Source organism: Cariama cristata, unplaced genomic scaffold (genome assembly GCF_000690535.1).
Source record: "Cariama cristata isolate BGI_N322 unplaced genomic scaffold, ASM69053v1 scaffold16833, whole genome shotgun sequence".
Classification (NCBI taxonomy): Eukaryota; Metazoa; Chordata; class Aves; order Cariamiformes; family Cariamidae; genus Cariama; species Cariama cristata.
The window spans coordinates 31,978-45,353 of record NW_009609180.1 but is presented as its reverse complement, the minus strand read 5'-3'; the positions used below and the strand labels follow the sequence as shown (position 1 = coordinate 45,353).

The 13,376-nt window shown below is 46.2% G+C and overlaps 1 protein-coding gene across 1 annotated transcript in view; it reads left to right on the top strand.

The window, feature by feature from the left end:
• The window catches only part of BTBD11 (BTB (POZ) domain containing 11), an 87,876-nt gene that overhangs the window by 60,908 nt on the left and 13,592 nt on the right, over positions 1-13,376 (top strand). The window contains exons 10-11 of the mRNA XM_009697459.1: positions 41-261; positions 1,707-1,885. Coding sequence (XP_009695761.1) covers positions 41-261; positions 1,707-1,885 — 400 coding nt within the window. The remainder of the gene's footprint in view (positions 1-40; positions 262-1,706; positions 1,886-13,376) is intronic.

Sequence of the window (13,376 nt, the reverse complement as noted above, 5' to 3'; positions counted from 1 at the left end):
TCTTTCCCTCTCCCTCTCTCTGTTGTGCTGTGATTGACAGGAACGTCTTTCGTAAGCTGCTTGCTCAGCCAGAGAAGGAGAAGAGTGATATTCTATCGCTGGAGGAGATCCTGGCCGAGGGGACGGACTTGCCCGACTCAGCAGCAGCTCCGCTCTGTGCCAGCCGCAACAGCAAGGCCAAGCTGAAAGCCCTGAAGGAGGCCATGTACCACAGCGCTGAGCATGGCTACGTGGATGTGACCATTGACATACGGAGCATAGGTCAGTCCTGGTGCCCTCTCTCCTCTCCTTCCGAGGAGGGACTGCTCTAAGAAACACATCTCTCTTGATGGGCTGTTGCTTAAACCGACCACAGTTGCATCTTCCTTAGCTCTTGTGGAAGGAGGTGGTGATGGGTCATCTGGCAGGTTCCTGGCCCATTTCAGGTCCACAGTGCACACCGTTCGGGGGCCACTGGCACTTTTCTGCGGGACAGAGTGGTTTCCACGAGCAGCCATCTTCACTGCTGCGTGGCAGAGCATTAGGTAAGGCTCTGGGGCAGTGTTCAGCTGCTGTGGGCCACCTCCAACAGCTCCTCTTTTGCACTCTGCTGTAAAGCAGTCTACCATTAAAACAGCTTTATTTTCTGAGGGTTGTGAGCCTCCGAGGGCAGGAGCAGGGAACTGGCTTCTTGGTGTGCCAACTCTGCCAGTGCAGGGCTTGAACATCATACCAGCCTGCTGGGAAGTCACTTCTGCCCTTGGGGAGGGTGGTTGGGTAGCGCAGAGTAGAATCGGTGTGGACTGTGTATTTACCGTCCCTATTGATCTCTGTTCAGATAGAGAAACCCGAGTGCTTGGCATGCCTCTGCCTGGTGCGGTGCTCCAGCCCTGGGGGACCTGTGGCATGGGTCAGGGTGTGCAGTGGTCTGAGTGGTGGCTCACCGGGTGGGCTGAGCAGGCAAAGGCCTGGCGATGAATGAGAAGAGAGTGATGGGGCTGCTCTCTAGGCACTGGACATTTGCTGAGATGGAAGGAAAAAACCTTTTGTAGCCAAACACCAGGCTTGCGTTTCCTCCCACTCCATTCTGCAAGAGCAGAAACTAGGTCACATCCAGCCTAATGCCTGCAGAGGTACATTAGCTCCATGTGCTTTCTCGCTCAGTGCATGGGAGCAGTTCCCTTTAAGTTCCTGGAGAGTGGTTCTGCCATGGCAAACTCCTTGAAAAGGCTGATCTGCTTAACTTGCTCAGTGCTGTTTAGGGAAAAGAGTCATGATCAGGAGAAGACATGGGGTAGCGCTTAAAGAAAGTTTTAATCTGAAGACCACCAGTTTGAATCCAGGTGGGTAGTGACCAAAATCAGTTTTTTTACCATTTAATGGCTCTCCAGGACCACATTCAAACAAATGAGCTAGTGTAAATCTGGTTTCCAAAAGGCTTTTGCATCACAGAGCACCACAGCAATTACCACAAATTGGCAGTCTCAGCAGAGAAGCTGAGGGCTAGGTGAGCAGAGAGACCACAGTCTTCTCAGAGCATTTGGAGGAAAGCCTCTGTGTGTTAGGTCTGGGATGTCCTGGTAACCACCAGCCTTCTTAATCTGGGATAAATAGGAATTTGATTTCTAGGGTTATTTGGTAGCTTTTGCTTAAAATCTTAACATAAGCAAAGGTAAAAAAGCACATCTTCTCTGAAGCTGGGAATGAGCTCTGTCCTCTGTCCATAGGTGTTCCCTGGACACTGCACACGTGGCTGGAGTCCTTGCGCACGTCCTTCCAGCAGCACAGACGACCCCTCATCCAGTGCTTGCTAAAGGAATTCAAGTCCATTCAGGAAGAAGAGTACACAGAGGAGCTCATCACACAAGGGTTGCCTCTGATGTTTGAGATACTGAAAGCCAGCAAGGTAGGATAAATTATGCATTTTAAAGAAATCGGCCTCATTCTCATCCTGTAAGACACAAAGTTTATGATACTGTTTTTGTACAGCTGTCCCAAAGCTTGTTTAGGCCATATAGGTTTATTATTATTTGTATTAGGTATCTCAGGTTTTTTTTTACTGTGGAAGCATGGGTTAAAAACACACAAGCTGATCACATCTCCTGCTAGAACAGCTTAATACTGATGCTAACAATAAGTTGGAGGAACAACAGCAGCTGATGCATAGTAGTGAAATTAAAGTCAAGCAGGTCAATGCAGTATGGCAGGAGACATTGATAACCAAACCAACCCAAAGAGTAACTTCACCCAGCTTGTTTTACAGGACTGTACGACAAAACTAATATTCATCTTGGCTTTCGATTTCTTTAACCTCTCACATGACTTTCTCTTCCTTGCATGAGGGATTTGGACTCTTAAACTTGTGAGGAGACTGGTTTCTACAAGCACAGAACAGGATAATTTTTTTTTTAAATCTTCTGTGTGAGTGTTTGTACTTGCAGCCTCCACAGATTTATTCTTTCAGCTGACATTTTCTTAGCCAGACAAACCAGACTAACAAAAGCTTTTGAGGGAGGTGCCATTGGGTATACAAGTATAATAGCAAAGGGGATGATCATGGGGCATGCAAGGAGAGGAAGATGTCTTACCTAGTGAAGGATGGATACTTCCTTTTAAAACTTGTTATAACCAACAGTCTTTTCTCTGCTGGTCCCCCTGACAGTCAGTCGCTCCCAGGGAATGCACAGTCAACTTTACTGTTCCCAGAAAATCATTTTAGTGAGGACAAACATCAAAAGGATTTGATTGCTGTTCTTTTTCTCATGTACTACTACATGTTGATATGGTCTTCTAATTGTTTAGCTGGGAAGTAAGTAATGTTTCTCACCCAACTCTATCTGTTACAGCAAGGAGCAAATAATTTTTAGTACCTGCAGTGATAGCCTAAATAATGTGAAAAGGGGAGAGGTTCTGGTATAGGCACTCAATACTAAAAGGTTCCAGACTTACTACAGCTAGTGACAGCCTACATGGATTTATTTCTTGTACCCTGTTGCAAAAGAGGGCTTGGACTACAATCCTGAGCAAATCCTGAACATTTGTTCCAGCAATTGTTCTGATTTTTGCTCCCATGAGCCTTCCCTTTGGGATTAGTTTGTATCGGATGGGTATTTATGGAGAATATTTGAGATAGCTTTTAGGATATCATTCCAAATCCTAGGATTTGGAGATGCCTTGTTCTAAACTCCCTTGGATTAATGTATGTTCATCCAGAAATGACCAGCAACGTGCTGTTTGGTTTGAAAGCTAATGTAAAACTAATAGTATTGAAAACTTAACGGAGATTAAGTTTAGGCCTTGTAATCTAGGATGAGGGTGGCTTTAATTGCTCTTCTCCTGGGTGGCTGAAGCCAATGCCAATGATTATCGTTAGAATAAGTTATTTATGTAGGATTATACCTTTGGGACATGTTAGACTGGGTCTTCCAGAGTCCTGTTGTTAGGAGACTTGGAAACAAATAAGACTGCTACCCTCTGCTTTGGGTTCACTTAAAACCTAAAACGCAGAGGGGTGAAACTATCACAGAAACCTCTGCGCAGCAAAGAAGAAATCTGTGCTGATCTTTATTCCTGCCTCTGGGCCTAGGGCAGCTGCCTGTCTTTACTCGTTGTGAGTGTGCATATTCACAAACACACACACATACACTGCTTCATATTCTTAGAAAAATAATTAATCATTCTGAGACACTGTAAGGGTTTACAGATTGTCTGCAAATGGCATGAATTATTGTAGCGGTCTTGTCCAAATGGCCTCTCACAAAGCTCTCCCAGACAGAAATGAGGACAGACTCTATGCAACCCTTTGGAAGGAATCAAAATAAATTCATTTGTAGGAGAATGAGCCAATAAAAGTTCTCCCCGGTCAGTCCATAGAAGGCAGCTAAGGAGAGCTGAGATTCAAACGATCTTCTGTTCCCCTTCTCTGGAAGGGCTGAGAGCAGAGACTGTTCTTTATGTATACCTACAGAATGGAAATCTCCTTTTAAGAGATGCAAAAGGACCGTAACTGTGGTTCACATCCCTCTCTTTCAACAGCAAATTGTAAAGCGCTGCCTTTTGTAGAGCTGTGGGAAGAGGAGCTTGATTTGCCCACATGAACTTCCTTTTCCCTGTGGGCTGGGAACTTCAAGAGAGATTACGACTCTTGCTAAACATCACAGTCTGGCCCAGTACATTTCCTTAATGAGTTTTTTAGGGCAAAAAGTATAAAATAAGCAACTAGGAAGCACAGAGCCGCTTAGCGTTTCTTGGCTGATGTAAAACAAGATGTCCCATTTGCTACACATTGTGATGCTCAGTATATTTTAATTGGATGGCAACTTGCACCTAATAGAAGTGGCGTTTTGCATTCCTATAAATAGTTCCAACTATCCCATAATCTCAGAACAATTTACAAATATTAATGAGTTGAGACATGGAAGAAGATCTCCTCCTCCCTTTACGAACAGGGAAACTGAGGTAATTAAACAAGCAGATTTTCAGTGCCTTGTAGAGTGACAGTCTCGACCTCAGAAGCTGTGACAATGTGGATAAGCCAGACAGCAGTTTGCAAGTTGAGTAATTTGGCCAGAGAAACTCTCCAAAAATTGCACAGAAACATAAGGCAGGTCTCAGAGTAGGAAGCATGCCTTCTGCCCCCACCTTCCACTTTGCACTGTCAGACAAAATGTTCTTGCAGGTTCCCAGGCTGTGCAAAAAGGCCAGCTACTACAGAAATGAAAAGATTAAAGAAAAAATAACCAGTATCCACAAGAACACCATCAGATATAAGGAATTCCTTTTGTTTTATAGATGGCTTTTAAAATGCCTGTTCCTAGAAGGTCCAGATGTGAGAGTTCATGTCGGAGCTCTGCCCCCAGCCAGCACTGATGCTGGTGTCCTGCAGGGTAGCACTCTGCTCCCATTTATGTGCCAGGATGCTGACAACAGAAATAAAAATAAAAATAAAATTTGCAGAAGTCCTGATGCTGAAACACAGAATGGCAACAAAAATTGGCAAATCAGGCAAAACTGCTGAGCTAAAGTCCCTAGTTTTATTGCCTCTCTTCAAGCTGTGAAATAAGTGGAGAAGAGCAGTGAATAGATTGTACGTCAGTTGTTCACTGCTGCACTAAAGCCTTGGAGGAAGACTTCCAAAAGCACAAATGAAGGTTCGATACCCAGCTCCTGGTGGCTTCCAGTGGGATAGAGCACTTTCATTTCCTTTCATGCCTTTAAATGTCTTTATCAGCTGTACCACTGAGAATTGGAAGGAAAGTGGGGAAGTCGCAGTATTTCCATGCTGGCAAGGCAGAGCTGCAAGAACAGGCAGAGAATCGCTCTGCTCTTGCTTCCCCCATGGTTCCTGCTGTTATGCAGTGAGCTTGGATCATTACCAAACCAGAGACCAGAGACAAGGTACACTAGACAAAGCAGCATCTGTGGAAAGGACATGCAGAGCTCGGTTTAAGGCACTTTCCTAAGAGCAAGTAAAGCTTAAACTGGGAAAGCTCTGACACTAAAAATGTCAATGACATGGTAGTGGATTTGGACCACCAGATGAGGAGGAAAGGCACTGCCATTTCAGGATGGACTGAATCTCTGTGGCAGAGAAGCACACAAACATAGCCTGCTAGGAGTGGTTTGGACAGGGCTGTGTGAGACAAAAGCTGCAGAGACACTTCTGGGAGCAAGTAGCCCTGAGCTAAACTTTAGCTGCTGTATGGAGCAGAGTTGAGTCCCTCAAAGCTAAGATGACACCGGAGATCTTGTTACAGAAGAAGGATAGGGAGATGCAGCCGAATTCCTGATTGTTGGTATCTGTGTTGTGCTCTTCGTGGCCTGGGGAAGCCCCTGCCGAAACTTCTCACTGGAAACTCTCCTTTGCCTCCAGCTGAGGCTGATGTTTGTGTTGCCTAAGCTTGGCTCTGAACTGGATTGCCTCCCATGTCAGAGGACCATATTTGCCTGAGGAATGGACGTGCTTGAGGGCTGGCCACAGCTCAGAGATTGGGCCCCCCCAGATAGAGACTTTTAAAAGAGCCGTGTGGAGGCTGCACCCAGATCTGTGGACTTGTAGTGCCCAAGGTGGGGCTCACAGGTCAGCTCTTCCATTTTTGCAGAGAGGTTCTCTTGAGGGTAACGTGCTGAACATGTGGGGATGCTTCTTTGTCCTCTGTCTATGAAAATCCTGAAGCTGCTTGAGTTTGATCTTGACATTTCTACAACCTGAAAAGAGACTGAAAACCACAACCTTGGAAGTTAAATATATCTGGCCTTTGGAGGAGGCTGTGTTTAGTTTTCCACTCTGGAGCTCAGTGTGAGCTTGAATTATCATTAAAATCACACAGCTCTATCCATGCAGACAAGCCAGCACCATTGCTGGTACTGTTAGGTTATGAGCCAGTTTCATCCACTGCTTTTTCTGCATACAGCAATTTACATCAGATTGTCCTTGGCCTAGTTTTTTGAGGGAAAAATACAATCTTTTAATTCCAAACAATCTCTCTTACAACTTTCTCCCTTCCCCTTGTAGTATGGGCGAGTAATTTGCCATTGCTTTTGATCCTTTGTGGGCATGCATCGCTGAAGCGCGTGTGTTAGTCCACATGTATGCTGAGCACACGTGCTGAAGTGTTGTCTGAAGCTCTGCCTAACACTGTGGGTGCTTCACACCAGGAAAACTTGGCTTAGGACTGAGTATTCCTGCTAGTGTATTGTCCAAGACAAAATCAGCTTGAAAAGTCATGGGAGGGGTCCTTCATCACCATTCCTCAGTTGCATTCTGCAGCTTTCTCTTCATCCTTCCCATCAGTTTCTGTCAGTGACAAGGTCATGTATTTTAAAATTTAGCCCATTAGCAAGGTGTTGATCACTGTGCAGCCAGGCTTGTTGAAAGATGCAGGAAACTACTTTACAAAGATGTTTCCTCAGAATGTAAAATTCCTGCAGAGGTTCCCGACCTCTACAAATGCACCTATGGGCAACTGCAGAAACCTGCAGGAGTGCACAGGCTCTTTTGGAAGGCTGAGCTTTTTGAATAACAGCCATCAGTCTGGTGTTGACAGTTACTGAGAACAAATAACAATTCAAAACAATAGCCAGTTTTTAAAATTCCAAAAGGATTCAGGCATGTGGGTATCTTGAGAAACCTAGCCTATATAGTTTAAAAGCTAAAGTACTCTTTCAGCAGTAACTTAGGCACTTGGAATCCCAAATCTCTTAGAAAGTAAAGTTTTGGATTTTCTTTTAATGTATCTTTTCAGAAATAGCTGCATGTAGCCTCTGTCACAGATGTGGTAACTACTGAAAAAAAATTTTCATGTCTCCAACAAACAGAAAGCAGCAGGAAAGGCTGAAACGCTTCCCTGCTCTGTTGCAGCAAAATGTTCAGAAGCTGAAGCTTGAGATGGGCATCCTGTTTCTTTATTGCTATGGTCTTTCTGGATTTAATTCCTCTAAAACAAATGTCGGGAGAGATTCCTCAGAGAATGTCAACAGACTCAGCTCATGCATCTGTACTACAAAGTCCAGGCACGGTGGTCAGCAAACGTCGGCTTTCCCCCATGGTCTGCACGTGACCTAGAAAGTGGCACTGTAAGATGAAGGAGCTAGAAAATTCCCCCGTTTTGACCCTTGCTTCATGATGGGCTGAAATTAATATTTAAGATGGGCTTGAGTGAAGCTGTGTTTTGCTGTGTGAAGCCAGACTACCCTGTTCTGCAGGAAGGGCTGAGGGGAGAGGTGAGCCCTGTATGGTGCTCGGGCAGGCACTGGGTTGTAATCAGGTCCTAGAGTAAAGCCCTCCCTTGGGACAGTGCTGTGCATGTTTCTCTTGCCTGGAGATGGATCAGGAAAGATCCCTGTGTGCTGGGTGAAATTTTACTTCCTTGTTAAACTGCTATTCAACAGAAAATTGAGGGTTTACTATAATGACAGGTTTCATTAGAATGTTTGTTCTCCACATAATATTTTACCTTTCTTGAAAAAATTAACACTTGAAAATGGAATATTTTGGCTGATGATTGAAATACTTTAACTGAAGAAAAATGTGGACTTTCTGCAGAGGAGACAGACACACCAAAGCCTGCACTAAAAATAACCCTGAAGACATTCCAGGATGCTAAAGTGCCCACTTATGGGTTCCATGGAGTGGCTAATGCCCTTCTGTGTGTCAACTAGAGCCCAGCCTGCGCTGGGTGATTGATCTTTTGGCTGGGACTTTGAGTGATTTCGTAAGGCAGATTTCACTGTTCTCAAGTAATTGCAGTGGTCTGTAACGTTGCCCGTTGTCATTTGTAGTACTTCTGTGTCTAAACAGTTCAGAGTAACCAGGATGCAAGTTACCCACACATGTACGTCGTGCATTCTCCATGTGAGATGCGAACACCAGGTACCGAGTGGCATGTTAATAACAGACTGTTAACCCTGTCTCGTATTGTCATAATGCAGATTCAGCTTCGTACTAACACAGGTTTGATTTTTTTACCCTCTGTCTGCCTTCTAAAATGTTTCCCAGAGGCAAGAGCCGTTTCTTCATTTACAATGAATAAATGCCATGGATGTGACACCTGCCCTTTTCTGGGCTCTCACCCAGGGATTAGACTGTGCCCGGGGATCTGAGCTTTTTACATACAATGCACAGCTGTGATATAAAGAGCCTTTTGAAAGGGAGGCTTGGCAGCTTTCCCAGAAGCTAACTGAAGGGTCCATTTGTGCCTTACCTGTGATTAATTCTTTTCCGTTTGTATTTGCAGTGGAAGGACTTGAGCCCGGCACTAACAAAACCCATTTTGTTACGCAATTCACTGCCTCTAACTGTATCTCCAACCTCTGGGGCTTCCCTACCTTTGCAACTGTTGACTAATATTAATTATGTGTATGCTGTTTAATCATCTAGGAGTGACCCTCTAAAGTGGCATTTAATCAGTTTTGAGACAGCTGGCAAAAGTGAATTATGCAAGAGGACTGTAGCGGAAACACCTAGGCAAGGATGGAAAAAGTTCAGAGACACGGTAAAGAAAGTCTCGTAGAGTTTGAGTGCTCGGGGCCTGGGGCCTGGGGTCTGCAAAAAGCCCCCTCTGTTGCTTCGCTCTTTACTGGCTCTTTCTGGGAAGAGGGGAGCATAAACAGAGGAATAATTCAAGGGTGTCCCAGCGTGTCATGGGAGGAAGTTCATGGATGAGTCCTCAATGAGCTCAGGGTATCCTGAGACTCCGCCGCTGCTGGAACAGCTGCTGGGGACCAAATACATGTGAGATGGGTGACTAGAAACAGCGCTTCTTCCACCCTGCATTTAGCAGAGACCTGTGACCCCCCAGCATCCTCAGGACCAGGGAGAGATAAGATGCCTCTGCCGGGGCCCCCGTTCCCTGAGCAGCATGGTTTCTCTGCTTGCTGGGGAGATGTGTATTAAGAGGCAGGCACCAAGCTCAGAAGAATAAGTGTGTTACTTTTCTGCCTAACGTGGTGAGCATTTGGTTTTGGGTCTTTGTGGTAGAGGAATTTGAGGGCCTGGCACGCTTAGGTTAAAATGGCATTAAGGGGGCTGAGCTAGTGAGGGTAACATCAAAAGAAAGAAAACCCAAAGTACTGCTTGGGATTTCAGAGGCAAAGAAAAGCAGCCTAACTTGTCACCACTGTAGAGGGCAGCCGTATGGAGGTGGTGGGATTTCTATAGGCCAGTAAAGAGAACTAAGCAGCGGGTTTTGAGCAGTCCAGAGAGATGTGGTGTGGGAATGGGGGAGCCTATGAAGAAGAGGCAGCTGAAGCAAACTGTGGTCAGAGAAGGGCAAAACCTTAGCCTAACTGCTGAATCCAACACGAGTTTTCACCTTGAGAGTCTGGAGCATAGCCACCAAAATGACATGTTATCTTCCACAGATACTGGAGAAAACCAGCTATGTATTTCCCAGCTGTGTCCAGTACCTTGGAGGACCACATCCCAGAATGGCTAGGCTGGGTTGAACTGGGTAAGCTGGAATGGAGCAAGCTCTCCCACGGTATGTGCCGAAGTCTGCAAGAGACTTTCCTGAGTCCTGCCACAGACCTTCATCAGATGGACATTCAGGAAAAATACCCCTGCACTCCCCACCCAGGTCTTCACCTCTTTTCAGATCAATTGACTAGTCATCTCTGCTCCAGCAACTTGAAAACCTTGAGCTTTGCTTCAAAAGAATTTATGAATTCCCCTCGCAGTTCAAGTGCATTCACCAGGAGTGGGGAATTCCTTTAGATCTCTGCTGAAGAATGCTTTTAAGTCAGGAGGCCACTTGTATCTACAAAGCAAAGTTGCTTGCTCACCGACCAACTCTCTGCTGGAAGCACTGTCTCCTTTAGAAGATTCACTGTTGTTCCCTGTTCCCTTTTGCCTATCTGTAAACTACCCCATGGCTAGGTAAATATTTTTATTGCATCCTATGCCAAGCTTTCTTCCTCCTCCCACAGTAGAAGATGTGCATCGGCTCCCTTCGCGAATGAACGCCTATGTCTGAAAGGAAGCTGACCTCGCTCCAGATCTCAACCTCATGCATCCTGGCACAATGTTTTCCAACATCAGACTGTAGCAAGAAAACGAACTTTGGTTTGCTCCTCTGGTGTTAGTATCGCTGCCCACAACTGCTGCAGCTAGCTCTTACAGCTGTTCTTTCACAGTCAGCTGGTAGGGTGATACTGTAAACAGGGAAGAATTATCCAGCTCGATGCTTAAATGGGGTGGATGTGGTAACCAGGGCAGATTCTGAGCTTCCCAGTGTGGGCACTGTGCAAAGGAGAAGGTTGAATAGGCTGGACGCGTCCTCTTCTCTGCCAGAGCAATGCTGATGTCCCAGGTCATGGACTCTTGCGGTTGTTCCCAGTTACTTCACAGGCGGCCCAGCTCAGCCTGCTCCAAGAGCAGGATTTGGCTTAAAAAAGCCAATTTTTTCCCCAGCCATCCAGTCGCAGACAAAGCATCCCTTTTCTCTGTCCTCTTTGCTGCCTCTTTCTACCTGGCTTATTGGTAAAAGCCAGCAGAGGCTCTGCGGGGAGCAGATGGAGGGCCACAGCCCTGTTGAGCTTGGCTGCGTGTGGGGTGGTGTGGGAAGCGAGCTTGCTCGGCTGTAATAGCTCACTGCTCCCCTCCCCATGTCTTGGGAGGAAAACTTGCTGCTGTTTGTTAGTGATGACTCTAAATGAGCACATGCTTCAGCTTTCTAGCCGAGCACATATTTTGGCCTTTCGGTGGCATGAGTTGTAAGTATTTAATGTTATTGACAGAAGCCAAAGGTCTCCAACCTCCTCTCTGCCAAATGAGATCAGTGTCCTGCATTGGAGGGCTGAAGCTCTGCAATGCGTTGAGCCACTGTCTGTCTGATGGCTCTGCTTTCTTTGATGTGCCAATCCTAAGGTCTCTTTTCTCTTTGTCCCATCTCTGTTCTGTGTCTCAGGGTTTTTAAGCATCTCTCATGTGAATATATCACGTCTTGAGCTAATTAGAGCTCAGTTTACACCAGGTTTTTCACAGGCTTATTGGCAGTCAGTGGCAAGGTGGCTTTATAATGGGCTTGTATCTGCACACCACAGAGTTCATGCCCCGTTGGTGACCCAGGGACCTGGGAGCATGTCGCCTGCATAGGCAGGCTCCCGTGGGGTTGTCCACGTGCATGACCCGTTCATCATGTTGGTTGGAGTTACAAGCAGGGATCCTCTTCTCCCACCTGAGTGACTGAGTTTGGCCCGTTATTCTCTGGTCTCGGTGCACCTGGATGTCCCAGTACGCAGTGCCATGGCTCGGACTGGTGAGTGAGACCTCCAGCTCCTAACAAGGTGCTGGGAGGTCAATACCCAGATTTTCCATCAGCGCATTCCCACAGGCACCCCGGAAGGAGAAGATGAGTTGTTTTTATTGATGTATATGTGTGTTTTTAAAAAGCTATTGCCCAGGCACAGCTGTGGCTGGGACTGGTGAGTTCAGGGACCCACTAAAACCTCAGCAGCATAGACAGGACCTGTGCACCCTGGCAGATTCGAGAGGGAGGTGCCAGTATCTATCCTTTTTAGTGCAGTTACTCTGCTTTTATTCACTGCAGGTAAAGGTGAACATTGCTCTTTCAATTACACATCTCCTCTCCAGAAACTTCCCTCTGCTCTGAACCACGGAATTATCCCCATCCTCTGTTGTATTTACCAACTTCTTAGCATCTGCCAGATCCAACTGGGATCTGCCCTGCTGGTAATCAGCTTCCCCTCGGACGCACTCCTCCCTGGCTGACTCAGTCGGCCGCGTCGCTTCAGCACAGCCCTTCCGAGCAGAGAAGCAATTGCTCTTTCTGCCCTGTCTGTCTAGAGCTCTCCCCGCCAGCCCTCCTGACAGCTGAGTCACTTCCTTCTTTAAATCTGGCCTTAAATCTTCCTTTTCTCTTCACCCTGTGATTCACTCCCTTTGTGAAGTGCTTTGCAGAGCTCCGGCTGGAAGATGCTGAATAGAGAGATGCTCCCAGTGCGAGATGTTCTCGTTGTCTCAGAGCCACAGCAGTGAGCCCCTCTCTGAGGGCTGGTCCCTGCGCTGTGCTAAATTATGTCCCTTAGTATCAGTATTTCTCTTATCTTAGTGTTTCTTTCAATGCTTCATCTGACGTAGTAATAGGAGCCAACTCCTGCCTGCGGGCGAGCGCGTGTAATTTCCTTTGACATCAGCGTGTGCCTGTGAGAGCGCAGCTCTACCCTTTCCCACCCCATTTGATTAGATTCAGTAAGGGAGTCATTACAGGATCTCTGCAACTCCTCCTCGTCCCTCGTGGGATTTGAGAAGCACTGCTGTTAGAACTGAGCTGAAATGTGCTCAGAGAAAGGAAAGCTTCAATTTCTGCTCTATAAACTTGGATATATTTTTAGTATAACATCCACACTCCTCAAATTTTTATATTAAGATTTTTTTTGTCTCTCACCTGCTTATTTCCTTGGCCTTGGAATTCCTCTCATATTTAAGTGCCTCACCTTTTCAGAGTTTCCTGGTTTGGAAGGGAATCACGAACCAACAATTAGTAGTTAAAAGATGTCATCATGAATTAGCTGTGTGGCACTGTTGAACTTGGCTAGACCTGCTCCAGTTATCAGCAAATCGTGCGATAAAATTTGCCAAAGCTTTTAAATCCTGCTTTCAGCAGTGACTTAGGTAGTTAAGCACTAAATCCATTTCACTACCCTTGCAGCTTAGGTGTACGAATACTCAGTTGCTTAGGTGCTTAAAGCATCCTGCAGGTGCCTTGTCCCCAGAGTCTGGGCAGAAATGGGTAAGGCCAGGGACCAGACCTGGTTCTATGAAGGTCTGGTGGCTTCCTTAGGACAGTGGTGCCCAGGCCAGTGCCAGCAGTGTAAGAGCACATTGATGAAACATTTGGGATCGAATGAGAAGATTCAGTGGCAGACTATGATGCTTC